The sequence below is a fragment of the Manis javanica genome, chromosome 1 (assembly GCF_040802235.1).
Source record: "Manis javanica isolate MJ-LG chromosome 1, MJ_LKY, whole genome shotgun sequence".
Lineage (NCBI taxonomy): Eukaryota > Metazoa > Chordata > Mammalia > Pholidota > Manidae > Manis > Manis javanica.
This window is the reverse complement of record NC_133156.1, coordinates 160,248,759-160,272,296: the sequence shown is the minus strand read 5'-3', so window position 1 is coordinate 160,272,296 and position 23,538 is coordinate 160,248,759. Positions and strand designations below refer to the sequence as shown.

Here is a 23,538-nt window from a genome sequence, read left to right as displayed (position 1 = left end):
GTGTGCTTTTGTCTTTACAGCAACTATTAATAAGTGTGTATATTCTGGAGGATGGGCACATCCTTGAACCCAGCCAAGTCAGCCTATAGGACTGTATCCAGAAGCTATGCACAGAGGTTTATCCATAAGGATAGCAAGCTCAGGCTTATAATAGAAAAAGTTGGAGACATGACTAAATGAAATGGCTTTGCTCATCTGGTGGGAGTACCACGCAGCCACTAAAGGCTGTAAGGTGAAGTTGAGCAGGGATGCCCAATGTTTTCTCAAATGCCATGCACACCTTCAGAGTCTGTAATGTGAGGAGATGCTTGAGGTGGTATTTGGTTATTCTAAGAACAGGAATATGGTTGAGTACTACTAATTCATAAATAATGATTAGGGAGAAACATCCATGATTATTTTTTTAAGTAAAAAGGAATTAACACAATCCATTTCTGTTTATAGTAAAAAAGAAAATCAGTGTCTCAATGTTAATACAGCTCTGTGTTATGAGGCATAATGGCTTTTTTTTTAGGTATAATTGACATACAACATTGACATAACTGAACATATCCAAAGATAATTGGGAAAAAAACTACACAGCAAAGACCACCACTTCTCAGATAAGCGAGGGAACATGGATGCCATGAGAAGTTTTATGGTTGAGAGGCAAAAACACTGCATGCCAAATTCCACTCTTGGAGACTCACAGTACACATTAGCACCAAAAAGATTTTAGTCCTGTAATAAAGGAATGTTTCCATTTGAAACCTCCATTTCCCAAACATTGGGGGCAATAATTTTCAAATAAAGCAGTGACTTACCACCATCATATGGCACTTGAATGTAGCCCAGAACCCTTTTCTGGAGCATGATCATAGGTTTAGGAGACTCAGACTGTCATGTTACATGGTTAGTGGTTTTCAAGAAAATGGTGAAGTAATGCTTTTTTTAGGGAAGAATGTTGTATTAACTGCCCCCAAATGTTCCTATCACTCTAGGGAATAAATCTTTACAACCTGGGTAAATAAGTTTCATTATAAAAACTCTTCAAGAGACATGAAATGTACAGCAGCCCTCTGTTTTGAAGAGCTGGGGGTATAGGAACAGACCAAAATTCAGACATTACCCATTTAATCACAATGTTCAGTTCCCAGAAGGTAAAAGATCCTTTAATTATGGCTTTGGAGGTAAAGGGGTCCCAGCTTAATGGTCAAGCTTACCTCTTGATCAATCACTTGGCAAAAAAATTTGACTTTGTGCATAAAGTCCATACCTGGCTCATTTTGGGCAGTTCTTTTTCAGTTTTATCTTTTTCTTTGGCTAAATCCTTAATCATCTGCTTCAGCTGTTTCTGATAATCAGCATCACCTTCAGAAAAAAGGAAATAAAATACATATTTTAGTCTAAAGAAATTCAATGAAAACTAAAAGGGAAACCTGTAGAAGGGAGAGGTGAGGGGATGCAGAATTCCACTCAGCAAAACCATTTATGAACTGAAGCAGAGGACATCAGTGTACAATTGTGTACAACTGACCACGAATGGAGTGTGGTGGCTGGGTGACTTCTTGCTACCAGGGGGCCCCTGAAACATTAAGCAAGAGGAATAAGCACGATGGTAGGGGTTGGGGGGCAAGTCACCGGTACACTGCAGCTTGGAGTGTTTCTGGCCTCTGAAAGTAGGGCACTCTATGAATTCACAAGAAGCAGGGAATAAATACAGGCTTCCAAGAAGAGCAATGAAGTCACCTGCTCTTAACAATTTTAGGGATGTGCTTGAGGGAATAACAGTGAAAGATATACATGCCATTTGACTTCCCCAAAACCAGGGGTCTTGACGTTGACAAAAGAGGATTCTTTAATGGCGACTGGCTATCTTGGTCATTTTCAGTGAGTGCTTTAAAAAAAAGAAAAGAAAATTGAACACACTGTGTCTTAACCAAAATGGACAGCAAATTTAACTTTTTAGGTAAGAAGACTAAGCCAGTAGCTGTGGGCTAAGTCTTCACAGGGTCTGTGAACCCAGGTGTACACCAAGCACTGTCTGGATATACAAAGAAAAATCTTATGCAGCACGTAATGATTTTCCCAGATGTATATATGACTGCTGTAATGAATGATAAACAAAAATGCCTATGACACTTCTGAATGGAGCTGGGAAAATGTACATAGTGAAATCCCATTCTGTAAAACAAATACATGTATATGTTTGCAAACAAACCCAAATATTCATCAATCGATGACTAAATTATGGCATACTCATCAAATGGTATACCAAATTCAGTCCTCTCGAGAAAGGACCAAATTCAGCCCTCTCAAGAAAGGAAGCACTGATACACGCTGCAGCATGGACGAACCCTGAAAACATACTAAGTGAAATTAGGCAGACACAGAATGGCACATGTTGCATGATTCTATTTGTATGAAATGTCCAGAATAGGCAAATCTATAAAGATGGGAGAAAGTGTATGGATTGGGGGCAACAGCTAAAGGGTACAGGCTTTCCTTTTAGGATGATGAAATACGTTCTAATATTGTGGTAGTGGTTAAATAGCTGAATATACTAAAAATCACTGGATTGTGCACTTTGCATCATATATGTGAATTATATATCAAAGCTGAGGAATAAATGTGAACCAACAGCAAAACTGTAAGGGCGATTATGCGATCCTCAAATTTTTAAAAGGTTTCTCAGATAATTAAATCAGGCAAGATTCAGTTGTGATCAAATCAATATCCATCAGATGGCACCAAAGTCTTGATAAGCTACTCTACTTCCTCCTGGGAGGTGGATTTTTTGGGCTTGGGGGAATGGGGGTTTGTGTGTTTGGGGTTATTTGTACAAAGTTGTTTTTTTCCAGGTTTCTTTTTTGTTGTTGTTTGCTTTTTGCCCTGTAACAAAAATATTGAGTCATTTTTTTCCCCCAACTTTGCCTGAAACAAATTCTACACAGTGGAACATGCGAGAATCACTCAAACTGAACAGGAGGAAAATTACCAACCCTGGATGGTACTTGGAGCAATCACGATGGAAATGGATTTTCTAGGTAACAAGTCAAGACTAGGATGTCAAGAGGCTACTGAGAGCTCAGTGTATCAAAGAAGAGAAGCGTGTACACAAGGCACCCCAACAAAATGCTCTGACAGAACCAATACACACCAATATCATGGCACTGCAAGGACGGTTAGTTCAAGGGGTGGGTGAATGGCCAGAAAGGAGGCAGGTAAAGTATCAACGGTAACTAGCAAGGACCCTGAAAGGCCAACAAAGCAGGGCTTCCCAACCGCTTCCAGTACAGGCACACACACAAGACACCACCTGGACTGGACACTAGGGGGCGGGGGGTGGAGGCTGGGCGCTCACTGAAAACTCACCAACTTTTGATCAGAAATAGAGGACACTGCATTAAGAAAAATAGTACATTCTGAGTTTATGTACAACCTACAAATGTACTTTCAACCTTTTAAAGTGAGATATTTGAACTACCTTTTATAAATGCAATTTTTGCATCTTTTTTTTTAAGTGTCATTAATATACAATCATGCTTGTTTCAAATGTACATCACAGTGATTCAACAGTCCCTGTAATCACCTTATATTGTGATTGTGAATTATTGTGCCCCTTTATCTCCCTCCTCCTCTACACCCATCCCAACCCCTACTCCTTGGTAACCACTAGTCACTTCTCAGTGTCTGAGTCTACTGCTGTTCTGTTCCTTCTGTTTTGCTTTGTTTTTATATTCCACAAATAAGTGAAATCATATGGTATTTGTTTTTCTCCACCTGGCTTATTTCACTGAGCATAATACCCTCTAGATCCATCCATGTTGTTGCAAATGGCAGGATTTCTTTTTATGGCTGAGTAATACTCCATTGTGTATATGTACCACATCTTTTTTATTCATTCATCTGTTGGTGGACATTTAGGTTGTCTCCATATCTTGGCTATTACAAATAGTATGGTGATAAACATAAGGGTGCATATATCTTTTCAAATCAGGGATTGTGTTTTCTTCGGGTCAATTTCCAGGAGTGGAATTACTGGGTCAAATGGTATTTCTCTTTTTAGCTTTTTGAGGAACCTCCATACTGCTTTCCAGAGCAGTTGCACGAATTTGCATTCCCACCAACAGTGTAGGACGTTTCCTATTTCTCCACATCCTTGCCAGCATTTTTTGTTTCTAAGTTTTTGCATCTTTATTTTTACATTCCAATATGTATGTAAGTTGTAATTCAACACTATAGAGATACTACTATTAAAGTTTTCATTGTATCTCACTTTAAGTCCTACACAAGTTAAAATCTGCTGCAGGTAAATCTTATCTCAAACTTTTGTTTTCATGTGGTGGATAACTTCATGGCTTCAGCAGATAGCACCAGCAGGAAAGTCTCTTCTTTATGCCTTCAGTCAGTGTGGATAGTTTTCATTTTCTATACCACTGTCATCAACACTGCCAACTTCACCACCGTCTAAATGGGATGCTTGTGGAAGGAAAAACCAGTTCTGCTGAAAGGGTCTTATCTCTGGCAGATGAGTACATATAGTACTTTCAACACAGTCTGGCCTTCCGATGCAGTTGAGACCCTACAGTCATCAAAATAATACCATCCTTCATATTTTTTTTTTCTTGCAAAGGCAGTACACTGCCTTCCTCCTACCTGCTAGAAACAGCAACTGAACTACAGGGCAAGGGCTTGCACTTGGATCCATCAGGATTCCAACATGTCCAAGTCATTGACAGGAAAACCAGCTGAGATACCCAACTGTGTCTCCACTGTCTACTGTAAGAAAGTCACTTGAGACGTAATAAGGACAGGACACTGAGGCCACAAACCCAATTTCCTAGTGGTTTTTTTACAATCTGGATAATATCAGGGATCTTTAGCACCTAGGTGTTCTCCTTTAAAAAGTTCAATGCCATCTTTTAATTTCTCAAAATATTTTTAGAGGGTTTATATTCTACACTTCTCATATTTTCCTAAACTCTCAAGTGGCATTTTTATTGCAGGATCCCAGCTCAAAGAACAGATCTTTCATCTAGCCTAAGCTGTCTATCACCAGATCGAATGTTCCTGATAGGATTTCTGATGTAGTTTGTATCACAACTGCCTTAAGTTGTTCAGCTGGAATGTAAACTATAATTCTGTGTGTCTTGTGAGAAGCTGGCTTTGCAAGTTTCCTCAGTACATTATCCATTTTCAGAATCATTATCTCCTCCAACGGAATCTCCCAACTGTGTTCATTTTCTGAGAGAAGTTTGTGATCCTGGCTGGATTCACTGTTCAGCTCACCTGCTTCCACTTCACTCTGCATAAGCTTTCCTCATATATGCCCTTTGGACCATCCCCATGAATAGTTGGGTCCTTAGAGCAGTGTAGAGATTATTCAGTTTTTTAAATTCTAGTAGATATTTTGACATATTGGCATGTTCTCAAAAGCAGGAGATTATCGAGTTTATCTTCAATATTACTTCTTAGTATAACCATAAGAAAAGACCAACCAAGAGAGTCCAGATATTAACCCAAACATATATGGTCAATTAATATATGACAAAGGAGCCATAGACATACAATGGGGAAATGATAGCCTCTTCAACAGTTGGTGTTGCCAAAACTGGACATCTACATGTAAGAGAATGAAACTGGATCATTGTCTAACCCCATATACAAAAGTAAACTCGAAATGGATCAAAGACCTGAATGTAAGTCATGAAACCATAAAACTCTTAGAAAAATACATAGGCAAAAATCTCTTGGACATAAACATGAGCAACTTCTTCATGAACATATCTCATATCTTCCCGGGCAAGGGAAACAAAAGCAAAAATGAACAAGTGGGACTATATCAAACTGAAAAGCTTCTATACAGCAAAGGACACCATCAATAGAACAAAAAGGCATCCTACAGTATGGGAGAATATATTCATAAATGACATATCCAATAAAGGGTTGACATCCAAAATATATAAAGTGCTCACGCACCTCAACAAACAAAAAGCAAATAATCCAATTAAAACATGGGCATGGATCTGAACAGACACTTCTCCAAAGAAGAAATCCAGATGGCCAACAGACACATGAAAAGATGCTCCACATCGCTAATCATTGCAAATTAAAACCACAATGAGATATCACCTCACACCAGTAAGGATGGCCACCACCCACAAGACAAACAACAACAAATGTTGGCGAGGTTGTGGAGAAAGGGGAACCCTCCTACACTGCTGGTGGGAATGTAAGTTAGTTCAACCATTGTGGAAAGCAGTATGGAGGTTCCTCAAAAAACTCAAAATAGAAATACCATTTCACCCAGGAATTCCACTCCTAAGAATTTACCCTAAGAATGCAGCAGCCCGGTTTGAAAAAGACATGTGCACCCCTATGTTTATCACAACACTATTTATAATAGCCAAGAAATGGAAGCAACCTAAGTGTCCATCAGTAGATGAATGGATAAAGAAGATGTACATATACAAAATGGAATATTATTCAGCCATTAAGAAGAAAACAATCCTACCATTTGCAACAACACAGATGGAGCTAGAGGGTATTACGGTCAGTGAAATAAGCCAGGTGGAAAAAAGACAAGTATCAAATGATCTCACTCATCTGTGGAGTATAAGAACAAAGCAAAAACTGAAGGAACAAAACAGCAGCAGACTCACAGAACCCAAGAATGGACTAACAGTTACCAAAGGGAAAGGGACTGGGGAGGATGGATGGGAGGGGAGGGATAAGAGGGGAAAAGGGGCATTACGATTAGCACACATGGTGTAGGGGAGAGCAGTACAGGGAGGGCAGGGCAGTGCAACACAGAGAAGACACGTAGTGACTCTATAGCATCTTACTATGCTGATGAACAGTGACTGTAATAGGGTATGTGGTGGGGACTTGATAATGGGGGGAGTCTAGTAACCATAATGTTGCTCATGTAATTGTAGATTAATGATACAAAAAAAAAAAAAAAAAAGACAAGACCAACCAAAAAGTGAGGAACTAATATGTTGGGTGTAACCTAAATGCCAAACTCTTTTCTTAGACAAACGATAGTCATCACATGCTCTGTGTCTTCAGTTCTGTTGATGTTTATGATACCCCATTCCACAATACTGCTAAGATTTTCATCCACAATGAATATTCTGTGAAACCTGATCATGTATACCAGTATCTGTCATCCTATCTGCAGGTGCTCTTAACAAAGCAGACCATGCCGTGCAAAGTTCTTGTATATTCCCAGATTGCATAGGTTTAGAAAGTGGATCCATTCTAAGTAAATGAGCTTAAGCTTCACAGGTACATTCTTTGATCAAGGCCGATGGAATAAAATATACTTTATCAAGTAACAAAGTGGATCAAATGGTACTGTAACTTTGGCACTCTCAGGACTTGTTGACATTCGTTTTCATACTAATATCAACAATGAAATGACTGCATGCAATTCCTGACTAGGACTTTGAATAATGATCTCTTCAAAACAGACTGTCACTATCAGTGAAAAAATGGACAACAAGGTGGGAAACATGACATTTTTCTCTACTTGATGGAAACTCCTTTCTTGTTGCTACTGAGAATTTGAATGGTTCAAATGTTTCCTACTTTACTTCAAGTGTGTAATCATTCTCCATATCATACAACTTCTCCCTTATGGCAAGTATAATGTTGAAATTTTTTTGGCTAATATGACTGGATTTTGAATCAGTCAACATTTTTTTCATATCAGGTATTTCAAAATAACAAAGCTTTTCATCATTCATACACAGATGGTGCTGTATTAGTCTATCATTATGTTTCAGGATTCAAATTATAACTGATTAAACATCAGTAATGCAGCATTTATAACTTTATTCTTGAACTTCTTTTGAATCCATACTCTGTCACTGCATGTTAACATATTTTCATGTGCTCTTTCATTTTCAATTAATTTCAATTTTCAGTTTAAGTCCTTTTTAAAGTAATTATCCTTACCAGTTGGAATTATTCATAAGATTTTTCCTTTTAACTCAACTTCATGACAAAACTCTCCCTGTGGACAGCAAATACACTTTGGTATATATCAGAACTCTGAAAGAAATCTATTTCTTCATATAAAGCTGAACACAAAGACTGGAGCAGCTGGACTTCACTAGATTAAACATTTTAAGATCAGATAATGTAGATCCAGACTGGAGGGAAACCTCCTGGAAAGCTACTCTTCAAACACAACAGTGTATTCCCTGAATCTAAGTTTCCAGGAGGATACTGCGGTGCTAACACCTCTCTCAGTATACAGTCCTACAGAAAACCTCTGATGTCTCCTTAGCTTGTGTTCACTTAGCATTTCTAATATATCATTCTCGGCAGTTTGTTCTCATGCATCTAATGAATCTGTTTTCCCAGGAAACTGTCTTCTGGAAGTCCAATTATTGTAAGTAAGTGAGAAAAATGACCAAAATTTGTAGATTTATCACAATGCAACAAAAACTCTTGATTTAATAATCTCCTGAAATACCGTTCATCCCTACACCACCTGATTTTGTAGCAAATCATCTGGAATCCTACTTTTCTATTTCCTTTGCTACACAGTGTTGCAATCACCATGAGGTCAATAAAGTGAGTTCTTGTGGAACTGTGAGGCCTTGGGCTTAGGCTTCCTGTGTTCCATCAGATACCTTTGTAAGCAAGCTCACAAAAGCCCTTTGCCTCCTGTATTACCTTTGCAGGTTCCAAGTGCTCTCAAGTGGGTGTTTGAGGCCAGGTGCTTGGTTTGGTACCCTGCCTCCTATCAGACAAATGAGACTACTCTTAGGGCACACAAATTTAAACGTGTAATCCTCAGTATACCTATTAGTGAGTTAACCACGTTCATCCCACCTTTAATCAAAAGTTATTACGGAACAAAACAAGTATTTGTTAAAATTAAATTTAAATGAAAAATACCTAACTGTATGGTGGATCTTCATGGCCTTGGCAAATTGATGTTTTAGAGGTTTTAGGTTATCTGCATTCCTAAGACTTTTTAAAACTGCATCAAAAATTCAAATGTTAAACATAGGTAAAGCAAAATAATAAATGAAATCTTAATTTACATTTAATTTAAATTTGGAGGCACACAATATAAATACTACAATCATAATCTGCAAAAAAGTTTTGAAAAATTGGTTTTCTGAACCCATGAGTGTGAGTGTCTACCAATGTCTTTAAGGAACTAATGTAGTTAAAATATGTCTTTTAGAAATAAACTTGTAATTTGGAAGCAATTCAACTTGAAGTTAGATCAAGAATCAAATATCAATCTTGATAAAAGCAAATACCAATAATAAATTTAAAAGTATATGAAGAATGAGAACTCTATCTGTAGTATCTCTGCAACTTTTCTATAAATATAAAATTACACCAAAAAGTTTATTTAAAAGTCAAGATGAAATCATTGAGTAAAATCAAGCATGTTCTATTTTGCAGCACTATATATAGATAATGATGGTTATGAAAAGGTAATAATGACAGTGATAAAGGAGTAGTGATGCATGCCCTCTATGGTAGCAGGAAAATAAGGGCACATTAAATAAACAAAACTGAGTGACTTTTGTTGGCATAAAAGACAAAGAATTTCACTGATGCTAAAAAATTTGACCTATAGAAATAATAAGTCCATGTAAAAGTGGAGGAGGAGCTGTGTGGCTGCTACAGGACCTATCCTGGGGATACTGCGCATAATGTATTATGTGCTAATTCAATTCAGTAATAGCTGACTTCAGGAAGTGTACGCAGAAAGTCCACAAATAATGTCCATGTGCATTTTCAACATCTGTATAGGTGTTAGTTGTAAAAGCCACCACTTTATGGCCTTAGAAACGTCACCAGCTTCCCCAGGCCCCCCTCTGTGGGAAGTAGCCAGAGGCCCCATCCAACACGAGAACCATGGCACTGGGGTCCAGAGACCCTCTGGGATTCTTAATCCAGCTCTATCAGTTTCAAAGACTGAAGAACACCTTAAGGTTTAATGCAAAGTCTGATCTCACAGGTTTCAAAACTGCTTCCTTTGTTCCTGATTACCATGGCTTAACTTGAAGGAAACATGGTCTTCCTTTCTGGAAAATGACATGGCCTTCGAACACAGTAGGCTGAAATAACCAGCTACTAAGGCAACCAGAACTGGCTTCCCACACATTCCACAGACCTTGGGTTCTCCGTGTGGTCCTGAGACCTTGTGAGTCAGGAACCCGAAGGGGGGGGGGCCCAGTAACCTGTGTCTACTATGCCCTCCAGGTGGATCCGGATGGGCACTCAAGTTTGGGCACCACTTCCATAGGCCATATAATACTGTACTTAAAGTTTGTCATCAGCAACCCCAAAGTAGAAACATCTGTTGCTTCGAATCTAAATCAAATTTAAAAAGAGATGAACTTCAGTGTCACATACAAAGCTGATCTGTGTCAAGACAGAACAGAGCCTAATTTTTCAGCTTGGAATGTCTTACCTGGAGGAATATGAAGCCTATATAACAGTTTAATTTTCTCATTCATTTCTCCATTATACATAATATCTGCAAAAAATAAAAAGGAGAGGTTGAGTAGATGTAAATGGTTAAAGTACCTTTGACATGACACAAACTCACTGTGGAGAAAGAACTTAGAAAGGTCAGTATTGGTTGGCCCCACACTTCCTCTGCCCTACCTGTAATTGAAATGAAAATGTGTAAGGTGGTGGTTGGTGATTGTTGAGCTACAAGATAAATCTCATGAATTTTTCTGGCTTCATACCTTCTGGAAAATTTAATTTTATGTGAAAGAGTTAGGAATGAGGCTTCTAATGAGGGGGCACCACAGCCTGGGCACTGAGGAGAATAAGGTCAGTGACCTTGTATGTTGAGACCCTGGGTCCCTTAGAGAAGCATAAAAGTGGTCATGAGAAGAGCCCACAGAGTGACTTTTTAAAATAACAAAATCACACAGGCTAGTCACAAATACATTTCATTGAGTAGGTCTGCCTGTTCCACAGTCCACCTTATCCCGTGTTCACAGACCCACACTGCAGATCAGTTCACAGAATTAAGACCCCCAGCGTCATACCAAGACAGCTCACAAATGCTTTGAATTCGATAAGATGGTCCACGTTGTCATCCAGGAGCCTGAAAGTCCTCTGGGCGAGGATCTGCGTGTGGGCCCCACAGGTCCAGGGAGAGACGAGCTGAAACAGGTGTGCGAACTGCCGGGCGTCTATGCGGTACTGCTCTGCGTAGGGCCTGCTGGGGTCATGGCGCGGCGCCAAGGGCCTGGGCCGCTCCCAGTAGCAGCTCATCATGTGTTCTCTCTTAAAACAGGGGGTAGAAGGGATCTGAGAGACACGGCACCACGGCGGCTGCACGCTCCACGGCCATAGCTAGCGTGCCTTCCCTCGTGATTGTAAAACTATATACTGAGTGAGCAACATAGTAACACAAATGAAAGAAAATTAAATTACTCATGATTCCACTAGGCCAACCAAACATGTTACAAAGTTTTTCCTCGTTACTCTATAGCCCTAGCGCATAATGAATAGGTAATTCTGACATCATTTTATCTTTTTTATTAAGGTTTTTTTTATTGTAGCAAATATACATAATAAAATTTACCATTTTAACCATTTTTAAATGTACAGCTCAGCTGCCATAATTTCAATTATAGAAGACATACAATTTTTATTCTGTTATTTTCTCTTAAAATAGTATTTGAAAATCAAAAAGTGCTAGACAAATTTTCAGGACACAGAAAAAGCTGGACACCTATAGAAAGGGAAATGGGGACTGAGACCCAGATACTGAAGCAAGTCTTTCTACTGCATACTTTGTTACATGTCCTGAATTTTGAACCACATGAATATGATTATAATTCAAAAAAATTAAAATAAGGTGATGTGAAGTGTTGAGGATAGACTGAACACTACAGCCCTGTCCCCGAGGACCACGCTGGCCTCTTCAGAATGCACCTTTCACTCTCCTATCAGATGACCCCTTGGGCCCTCTGAGCCCCTGAAGCGGCTCCCAGTGATGTAGGGCTCACTTTGTCCGTGTCCCCCACCCGTCAGGAGGGCACAGAGACAACTGCAGACGCTATCCCAGGCAAGGGCATAGCCTTGGGTGAAAACCAAAAGGCCATTTATAAGTTTACTGTTATATTCCTTGCAGCCATGTTCTTTAAGTAGCCTTTGAGAGTTGTGAAAGATATAAGAACTTTTAAGTGTGAAACAGAGGTCTAACTTCCGTTCCTAAAACCCAGGACATACCATGAATTTCCACATATATCTTTCTTACATACACTCCTACAGAAAGACACACTGGCATAAAAGAGGCCAAGGATATGTTCAGGTGACATAAAGAAGTATGCAACTAGCCAAGAAACTTATGAGATGTTTCTCTACCTCACTAATGAGTAAACAACCTTGAAATGCAATCTGCTATGGGACTATCAAAATGTTTAAAGATCCATAATATTAAATGCTGGGTGGGTACAAAGTGTAGGAAATGAGCATTCTTAGACATCATCAGTGGAATTGAAATTTGGAAAATCATCAACATGTTTGTGGGTACTGACTCCAATTTGGTTTGTGCATCCCTAAGGACTCCCTCCTACCAAAACGGCAGCATGGGTGTCCACAGAAAGGACGAGATGCTCAGTAAGGCACTCTCCTAGAGAGCTGCAAAACTGAAAACCATGTCAGTCTCCCTCAATCGCTGAATGTTTAAATGAATTACGTTTCAGCCCTACAGTGAAACTGAAAAAGAGTAAGACGAGATCTGTAGCTACTGACGTAGAAAAATGTCCACGATAAAAAAAATCGGAGGCCATCAGGGCAGCATAATCTCATTTTTATATGGGAAAAAAGAACACGAGTGTGTGCATGTCTGTCTACAGAGATACAGAGTAAGGGGAAAACACAGGAGAGAATCTACCATATTTTTAACAGTAATTACCTCACCAGATGGAATTACAGCTACAGCAGGATGAGACCTGTCATTTTTTGCTTAAAAGTTTTATTTTTCTAAGCCAGGCAAAGAAAGTCAAATACCAAATGATTTCACTCATTTGTGGAGTATAAAAACAAAGCAGGGCGGAGCCAACATGGCGGTGTGAGTAGGACAGTGGGAATCTCCTCCCAAAGACATGTATATTTTTGAAAATACAACAAATACAACTAATCCTAAAAGAGAGACCAGAAGACACAGGACAACAGCCAGACTACATTCACTCGTGCGAGAGCCCAGCGCTTGGTGAAAGGGGTAAGATACCAGCCCCTGCCCGGCGGGACCCGAGCACACCTCCCCCCAGCTCCCAGCAGGAGGGAGAGGGAGCCAAGGACTGCTAAACACCCAGCCCCAGCCACCCGCACCAGAGCGCAGACACAGTGCATGCATGGAGGGCTGGAAACTAGGGAAATAGGGCAGCAAGACCTCTGAGCGGGTCCCGAAGCTGATGCCCCTGTGACAAAGAAAAGCGAGTGCTTTTTGAAAGTCTTAAAGGGACAGGGACATAATAGCTGGATGGAAACAACAAAGGTCACAGTCCAGTGGCTGGAAATTACAGGGAAAACCAGGCACACTAACCCCCCGGGCAACAGCTCTGAGACCCCTCACGGAGGTAAACAGCCAAACAACACACCCCCACCCCCGTCCATCACCCCTCCAGGCCCTGCAAAAGCAGAGAAGCAGCCTAAGGCAAGCCCCGCCCTCAGAAAGGGAGTTTTCTTCATATCGGCAGGGCAAGACACAAAGACCCAGTCTACACGCAATTACCCAACACAAGCCACTAGGGGGCGCAGTTGTCCCAGTAAAGAAAGGCCAATAGCAAGTGAAAAGTTTGGCCCTCCCAGCTGACAGTCAATAGCACCTGTCAACATGAAAAGCCAAAAAAATATGATCCAGACAAGACTAACCCAGACAGCTTAGGCATCTGCTACATCTTCCCCTGAGAAGGAACCAGGGGAGATAGATTTAACCAGTCTGCCTGAAAAAGAATTCAAAACAAAAGTCATAACCATGCTGATGGACTTGCAGAGAAATATGCAAGAACTAAGGAAGGAGAATACAGAAATAAAACAAGCTCTGGAAGGACTTCAAAACAGAATGGACGAGATGCAAGAGACCATTAATGGACTAGAAAACAGAGAACAGCAACGCAGAGAGCTGATGCAGAGAGAGATAAAAGGATCTCCAGGAATGAAAGAATTCTAAGAGAGCTGAGTGACCAATCGAAAAGGAACAATATATGCATATTAGGGGTACCAGAAGAAGAAAAGAGAGAAAAAGGGATAGAAAGTGTCTTTGAAGAAATAATTGCCGAAAACTTCCCCAAACTAGGGGAAGAAATGGCCTCTCAGACCACAGAGGTACACAGAACTCCTATGACAAGGGCTCCAAGGAGGGCAACACCAAGACAGATAATTAAAATGGCAAAGATCAAACACAAGGACAAAGTATTAAAGGCAGCCAGAGAGAAAAAAAAGGTTACCTACAAAGGAAAACCTATCAGGCTATCATCAGACTTCTCAACAGAAACCCTACAGGCCAGAAGAGAATTGCATGATACACTTAATGCAATGAAACAGAAGGGCCTCGAACCAAGACTACTGTATCCAGCACGAATATCATTTAAATATGAAGGAAGGATTAAACAATTCCCAAACAAGCAAAAGTTGAGGGAATTTGCCTCCCACAAACCACCTCTACAGGGCATCCTACAGGGACTGCTCTAGATGGGAGCACTCCTAAAAAGAGCACAGAACAGAACACCCAACATATGAAGAAGGGAGGAGGAGGAATAAGAAGGGAGAGAAATAAAGAATCATCAGACCGTGTTTATAATAGCTCAACAAGCGAGTTAAGGTAGACATTAAGATAGTAAAGAAGCTAACCCTGAACCTTTGGTAACCATAAACTTAAAGCCTGCAATGGCAATAAGTTCATACCTCTCAATAATCACCCTAAATGTAAATGGACTGAATGCACCAATCAAAAGACACAGAGCAATAGAATGGATAAAAAAGCAAGATCCATCCATATGCTGCTTACAAGAGACTCACCTCAAACCCAAAGACATGCACAGACTTAAAGTCAAGGGATGGAAAAAAATAGTTCATGCAAACAACAGAGAGAAGAAAGCAGGTGTTGCAATTCTGATATCACACAAAACAGACTTCAAAATAAAGAAAGTAACAAAAGACAAAGAAGGACATTACATAATGATAAAGGGCTCAGTCCAATAAGAGGATATAACCATTATAAATATATATGCACCCAATACAGGAGCACCAACATACCTGAAACAAATACTAACAGAACTAAAGGAGGAAATAGAATGCAATGCATTCATTCTAGGAGACTTCAACACACCACTCACTCCAAAGGACAGATCCACCAGACAGAAAATAAGTAAGGACACAGAGGCACTGAACAACACACTAGAACAGATGGACCTAATAGACATCTACAGAACTCTACATCCAAAAGCAACAGGATACACATTCTTGTCCAGTGCACATGGAACATTCTCCAGAATAGACCACATACTAGACCACAAAAAGAGCATCAGTAAATTCCAAAAGATTGAAATCCTACCAACCAACTTTTCAGACCACAAAGGCATAAAACTAGAAATAAACTGTACAAAGAAAGCAAAAAGGCTCACAAACACATGGAGGTTTCACAACACGCTCCTAAATAATCAATGGATCAATGACCAAATCAAAATGGAGATCCAGCAATATATGGAAACAAATGACAACAACAACACTAAGCCCCAACTACTGTGGGACACAGCAAAAGCAGTCTTAAGAGGAAAGTATATAGCAATCCAGGCACATTTAAAAAAGGAAGAACAATCCCAAATAAATGGTCTAATGTCACAATTATCAAAATTGGAAAAAGAAGAACAAATGAGGCCTAAGGTCAGCAGAAGGAGGGACATAATAAAGACCAGAAAAGAAATAAATAAAATTGAGAAGAATAAAACAATAGCAAAAATCAATGAAACCAAGAGCTGGTTCTTCGAGAAAATAAACAAAATAGATAAGCCTCTAGCCAGACTTATTAAGAGGAAAAGAGAGTCAACACAAATCAACAGTATGAGAAAAGAGAAAGGAAAAATCACGACAGACCCCACAGAAATACAAAGAATTATTAGTGAGTACTATGAAAACCTATATGCTAACAAGCTGGGAAACCTAGGAGAAATGGACAACTTCCTAGAAAAATACAACCTTCCAAGACTGACCCAGAAAGAAACAGAAAATCTAAACAGACCAATTACCAGCAACGAAATTGAAGCGGTAATCAAAAAACTACCAAAGAACAAAACCCCCGGGCCAGATGGATTCACCTCAGAATTTTATCAGACATACAGGGAAGACATACTACCCATTCTCCTTAAAGTTTTCCAAAAAATAGAAGATGAGGGGATACTCCCAAACTCATTCTATGAAGCTAACATCACCCTAATACCAAAACCAGGCAAAGACCCCACCAAAAAAGAAAACTACAGACCAATATCCCTGATGAATGTAGATACAAAAATACTCAACAAAAAAATTAGCAAACAGAATTCACAAATACATCAAAAGGATCGTACACCATGACCAAGTGGGATTCATCCCAGGGATGCAAGGATGGTACAACATTCAAAAGTCCATCAACATCATCCACCACATCAAGAAAAAGAAAGACAAAAACCACATGATCATCTCCATAGATGCTGAAAAAGCATTTGACAAAGTTCAACATCCATTCATGATAAAAACTCTCAGCAAAATGGGAATAGGGGGCAAGTACCTCAACATAATAAAGGCCATCTATGATAAACCCACAGCCAACATTATATTGAATAGCGAGAAGCTGAAAGCTTTTCCTCTGAGATCGGGAACTAGACAGGGATGCCCACTCTCCCCACTGTTATTTAACATAGTACTGGAGGTCCTAGCCATGGCAATTAGACAAGACAACGAAATACAAGGAATCCAGATTGGTAAAGAAGAAGTTAAGCTGTCACTATTTGCAGATGACATGATACTATACATAAAAAACCCTAAAGACTCCACCCCAAAACTACTAGAACTGATATCGAAATACAGCAAAGTTGCAGGATACAAAATCAACACACAGAAATCTGTGGCTTTCCTATACACACTAACAATGAACCAACAGAAAGAGAAATCAGGAAAACAACTCCATTCACAATTGTATCAAAAAAAATAAAATACCTAGGAATAAACCTAACCAAAGAAGTGAAAGACCTATACCCTGAAAACTACAAGTCACTCTTAAGAGAAATTGAAGGGGACACTAACAGATGGAAACTCATCCCATGCTCATGGCTAGGAAGAATCAATATCGTCAAAATGGTCATGCTGCCCAAAGCAATATACAGATTTGATGCAATCCCTATGAAACTACCAGCAACATTCTTCAATGAACTGGAACAAATAATTCAAAACTTCATATGGAAACACCAAAGATCCCAAATAGCCAAAGCAATCCTGAGAAAGAAGAATAAAGTAGGGGGGATCTCACTCCCCAACTTCAAGCTCTACTATAAAGCCATAGTAATCAAGACAATTTGGTACTAGCACAAGAACAGAGCCACAGACCAATGGAACAGACTAGAGAATCCAGACATTAACCCAGACATATATGGTCATTTAATATTTGATAAAGGAGCCATGGACATACAATGGCGAAATGACAGTCTCTTCAACAGATGGTGCTGGCAAACCTGGACAGCTACATGTAGGAGAATGAAACTGGACCATTGCCTAACCCCATATATAAAAGTAAACTCAAAATGGATCAAAGACCTGAATGTAAGTCATGAAACCATTAAACTCTTGGAAAAAAACATAGGCAAAAACCTCTTAGACATAAACATGAGTGACCTCTTCTTGAACATATCTCCCCGGGCAAGGAAAACAACAGCAAAAATGAACAAGTGGGACTATATTAAGCTGAAAAGCTTCTGTACAGCAAAGGACACCATCAATAGAACAAAAAGGAACCCTACAGTATGGGAGAATATATTTGAAAATGACAGATCCAATAAAGGTTTGACATCCAGAACATATTAAGAGCTCACACGCCTCAACAAACAAAAAACAAATAACCCAATTAAAAAATGGGCAGAGGAACTGAACAGACAGTTCTCCAAAAAAGAAATACAGATGGCCAACAGACACATGAAAAGATGCTCCACATCACTAATTATCAGAGAAATGCAAATTAAAACTACAATGAGGTATCACCTCACACCAGTAAGGATGACTGCCATCCAAAAGATAAACAACAACAAATGTTGGCAAGGCTGTGGAGAAAGGGGAACCCTCCTACACTGCTGGTGGGAATGTAAATTAGTTCAACCATTGTGGAAAGCAGTATGGAGGTTCATCAAAATGCTCAAAACAGACTTACCATTTGACCCAGGAATTCCACTCCTAGGAATTTACCCTAAGAACGCAGCAATCAAGTTTGAGAAAGACAGATGCACCCCTGTGTTTATCACAGCACTATTTACAATAGCCAAGAATTGGAAGCAACCTAAATGTCCATCAATAGATGAATGGATAAAGAAGATGTGGTACATATACACAATGGAATACTACTTAGCCAGAAGAAGTGGAAAAATCCAACCATTTGCAGCAACATGGATGAAGCTGGAGGGTATTATGCTCAGCGAAACAAGCCAAGTGGAGAAAGAGAAATACCAAATGATTTCACTCATCTGTGGAGTATAAGAACAAAGGCAAAACTGAAGGAACAAAACAGCAGCAGAATCACAGAACTCAAGAACGGACTAACAGGTACCAAAGGAAAAGGGACTGGGGAGGATGGGTGGGTAGGGAGAGATAAGGGGGGGGGAGAAGAAGGGGGGTATTAAGATTAGCATGCATGGGGGGGTGGGAGAAAGGGGAGGGCTGTACAACACTTTGCTATCCTGATGGACAGTGACTGTAAAGGGGTTTATAGGGGGGACCTGTTATAGGGGAGAGACTAGTAAACATAATATTCATCATGTAAGTGTAGATCAATGATAACAAAAACAAAAAAGCAGTTCCTGTGTGGTGACCTCCAATGAGTTCTACACAATGGTATAAAGGGCACATAAAAGTGTAGGCAAAGGGTTTGTTTGTGCTTATACAGAGGATCAAAGCCTAATTTGGCTACCCCGAAAATGAACTAAGATACGATATGAAAAAGAACTTCCAACATCAGCACTCTCTGGAAGACTCATGCCAGAAGATGATCATCAAAAAACTCCAACAAAGATCCACGCACTGCTACAGGTGTAGATGCACTCATCCCACCGGTTCCTGGACTTGCCATTGGAATGAAGAAGGAGATATCTAAGCTGGCCTGTTCATACAGTAAAACAACAAATTTGACTGGATCTACACTGTTGGAACTCAACCAAGAATTAGGAGAAGTGCAAATTGTAGCACTCCAAAATCTTACAACTACAGACTATTTACTGTTAAAAGAACATATGGGAAGTGAACAGTCCCCAGGAATGGGTTGTTTTAATTTGTCTGATTTCTCTCAGACTGTTCAAGTTCAGTTGGACAATATCCACCATATCACAGATAAGTTTTCACAAATGCCTAAGGTGCCTAACTGGTTTTCTTGGTTTCACTGGAGATGGCTGGTAATTATAGGTATGCTTTGGTTATGTAACTGTATTCTTATTATGTTAATGTGTGTGCGCAATTTAATTAGTAGTTTAAAACCTATACATGCTGAAGTTACTCTACAAGAAGATATGTCAAAGAAATAATCAATCTTCCCATGTTTTCTTCTGCCTGCTACTTCTATAGCTTTTCTTCTTCCTTCCTAATTACAACCCATAAATAGAATTTGTGCCTCTTATCAAATTTACCGTGTATCACAATTCTTCCAAGTGGTAAAGATACCTCAAGACAAATGCTGGGCATAGAAGCCACAGGGCATAAATATGCAAAGAAGTAAAAAACTAACCTTTTCAAACAATAAGGCTTCTCTCTCACTTACCAACTTTACATTTCCCTGTATGGCCCCGGAAGATGACTGGTTAGCCAGAGACGGGTAAGATTCCTCAAGGGAGGAACAACCTAAGACAGGCACAGTTGCAGGGGGGCCATCAGGTGAGAAATTGGGGATCAACAGAGGTGAGGCTTAGAACCTCCCACCCCCCGCCCGTTCTGAGCGAAATCTGCTGCATCCGTGGATGTTTTATTGCCCTTGTCTAGCTTGGATTAACACATAGTCTACAGGTGCACACCTGATCATCTACATTTGCTCTCTTACAACACTAAACTATGTTTTCTACCTTTATCTTGCATCTACCTACCACTTCAGCATTTTATTAAAAAATGATAATAATAAAGAGAGATATGTGGTATCCACATATAAATCAAGTATAAAAATCAAACAAATATTCATATTTGAACTGTTTATAGTTCATAATGCATGATCAAAACCGAAAGTTTCTGTGATGACTGCCCTTGTACTATTCACCATGTAACTTATTCACTATGTAAGAATTTGTTCTCCATGTAAGAACTTGTTTGTTATGCTTCAGAAGATTGGAGACTGATGAAAATTAGGCTTGGGGTGGATTAATGATTATACATTGAGCATTGAGTCCCCTATACAGAATTTTATTGTTGTTAACAACCATTTGATCAATAAATAGGAGAGATGCCCTCACAAAAAAAAAAAGTACACACTTCCAATTGTAAAATAAATAAGTAACCGGGATGTAATGTATAGCATAAGGAATATAGTCAAAATATTGTAACAACTTGGTATGGTGATAGCTGGTACCTAGAATTATCATGTATTTAAATGTTCAATCACTGTGTTGTACACCTGAAACTAATGTAATACTGTGTGTCAACTACCCTTCAATAAAAAATAATTATCTAAAAAAAAAGCAAAACAGAAGGAACAAAAAAGCAGCAAGTCACAGACTCCAAGAAGGGACTAGTGGTTACCATAGGGGAGGGGCTGGGGAGAGTGTGTGAGGAGGGAGGGAGAGGGGGATTAAGAGGCAGAATGATTCTCAATCACAATATAGGTAGGTCATGGGGAAGGCAGTGGAGAAGACAATGACTATACCATCTCACTATGCTGACAGTGATTGCGATAGATGGGGTGAGGGCTTGATAATATGGGTCAATGTTGAAACACTGTTGTGTATTTGAAACCATCATAAGATTGTATATCAATGATACTTTAATTAAAAATAAATCCCATGCTCTTGGCTAGGAAGAATTAATACTGTCAAAATGGTCATCCTGCCTAAAGCAATCTACAAATTCAATGCAATCCCTATCAAAATACCAACTGCATTCTTCAATGAACTAGAGCAAATAGTTCTAAAATTCATATGGAATGACAAAAGACCCCGAATAGCCAAAGCAATCCTGAAAAGGAAGAATAAAGCTGGGGGAATTATGCTCCCTGACTACAAGCTCTACTACAAAGCCACAGTAACCAAGACAATTTGGTACTGGCAGAAGAACAGACCCACAGACCAGTGAAACAGAACAGAGAGTCCAGATATAAACTCAAGTATATATGGTCAATTAATATATGATAAAGGAGCCATAGATATACAATGGGGAAATGACAGCCTCTTTAACAGCTGGTGTTGGCAAAACTGGAAAGCTACATGCAAGAGAATGAAACTGGATCACTGTCTAACCCCATACACAAAAGTAAACTTGAAATGGATCAAAGACCTGAATGTAAGTCATGAAACCATAAAACTCTTAGAAAAAAACACAGGCAAAAATCTGAATATAAACATGAGCAACTTTTTCCTGAATGCATCTCCTCAAGCAAGGGAAACAAAAGCAAAAATGAACACATGGAACTACATCAAACTGAAAAGCTTCTGTACGGCAAAGGACACCATCAACAGAATAAAAAGGCGTCCTACAGTATGGGAGAATATATTTGTAAATGACATATCCGACAAAGTGTTAACATCCAAAATATATAAAGAAGTCACACACCTCAACACCCAAAAAGCAAATAACCCAATTAACAAATGGGTGGAGAATATGAAGAGACAATTCTCCAAAGAAATTCAGATGGACAACAGGCACATGAGAAGATGCTCCACATCACTAATAATCAGGGAAATGCAAATTAAAACCACAATGAGATATCACCTCACACCAGTAAGGATAGCCAGCATCGAAAAGACTAAGAACAACAAATGCTGGCGAGGATGCAGAGAAAGGGGAACCCTCCTACACTGCTGGTGGGAATGTAAGCTAGGTCAACCATTGTGGAGAGCAATATGGAGATTCCTCAAAAAAGCTAAAAATTGAAATACCATTTGACCCAGGAATCCCACTCCTTGGAAATTACCCAAAGAATATACATTCTCAGATTCAAAAAAATGTATACACCCCTATGTTTATCGCAGCACTATTTACAATAGCCAAAATATGAAAGCAACCTAAGTGTCCATCAGTAGATGAATGGATAAAGAAGATGTGCTATATATACACAATGGAAAACTAATCAGCCATAAGAAAGAAACAAATCCTACCACTTGCAACACATGGATGGAACTGGAGGATGTTATGCTCAGTGAAATAAGACAGGTGTAGAGAGACAAGTACCAAATGATTCCCCTCATTTATGGAGTATAACAACAAAGCAAAACTGAAAGAACAAAACAGCAGCAGATTCACAGACTCCAAGAAGGGGACTAGCTGTTACCAAAGGGGAGGGGTGTGGGAGAGCGGGTGGGGAGAGAGGGAGAAGGGGATTAAGGCTATTATGTTTAGTACACATGGTGTGAGGGGTGATGGGGAAGACAGTGTAGCACAGAGAAGGCAAATAGTCAATCTGTGGCATGTGGACAGTGACTGCAATGGGGTATGGGTAGGGACTTGATAATATGGGTAAATGTAGTAACCACATTGTTTTTTCATGTGAATCCTTCATAAGAGTATATATCAATACTTAAAAAAGAATTATATAACTTTAGGTTTAATAAAGGGAAATTAATCAATGATTAAGAAAAAAAAGACAATGTGGGCTATAGCCCATAGGTGTGGCTTGACATTGACCTTTGAAGAAGTCAGCAGAGCCTGGCAGGAGTGCCTTGTGTGCTCTAAGAGGGACTTACCCTGAGTCCCACAGCAACATGGGACAATAGTAAGGGGGCCAATACCCCTTGTCAAGTGGCAAATAGACTATATTGAGCATCTGTCCATATCAGAAGGATATCAGTATACCATGACTTGTGTGGATATGGCTACTGAACTATTGTTTGCTTTTCCTGCACATTGTACAGATCAGCAAACCACCAAAAGGGGACTGGAGCGTCTCTGTGCAGCCTATGGCCGGCCGCAGGTGATTGAGAGCAATCAAGGCACCCACTTTACTGGACATGTGTTACAAGAATGGGTGCAGTGATTAGGAATAAAGTCAAAATTTCGTGTACTATATAATCCTACTGGGGCAGGCATGATAGAGAGGTTCAACGGTTTGTTGAAATCTGGCCTGAAATCGGACAGCAATAGTCTACAGGGTTGGTCAGCTCGCCTATGGACAGTGCTGTGGCA

At 39.6% G+C, this 23,538-nt stretch overlaps 1 protein-coding gene across 9 annotated transcripts in view; it reads right to left on the bottom strand.

Annotated features, from left to right (window-relative positions):
• TBC1D8 (TBC1 domain family member 8) overlaps nucleotides 1-23,538 on the bottom strand; it is a 124,626-nt gene that overhangs the window by 1,859 nt on the left and 99,229 nt on the right. For 3 of the 9 annotated variants that reach the window (XM_037019985.2, XM_073239502.1, XM_073239517.1), the window contains 6 exons: nucleotides 11,028-11,268; nucleotides 10,436-10,501; nucleotides 8,901-8,980; nucleotides 8,671-8,737; nucleotides 1,787-1,876; nucleotides 1,256-1,350 (listed from right to left, as the gene is read on the bottom strand). In XM_037019985.2, the coding sequence (XP_036875880.2) occupies nucleotides 1,256-1,350; nucleotides 1,787-1,876; nucleotides 8,671-8,737; nucleotides 8,901-8,980; nucleotides 10,436-10,501; nucleotides 11,028-11,268 (639 nt within the window). The other 6 variants (XM_037019986.2, XM_037019987.2, XM_037019988.2 and 3 more) reach the window with 4 other exon arrangements.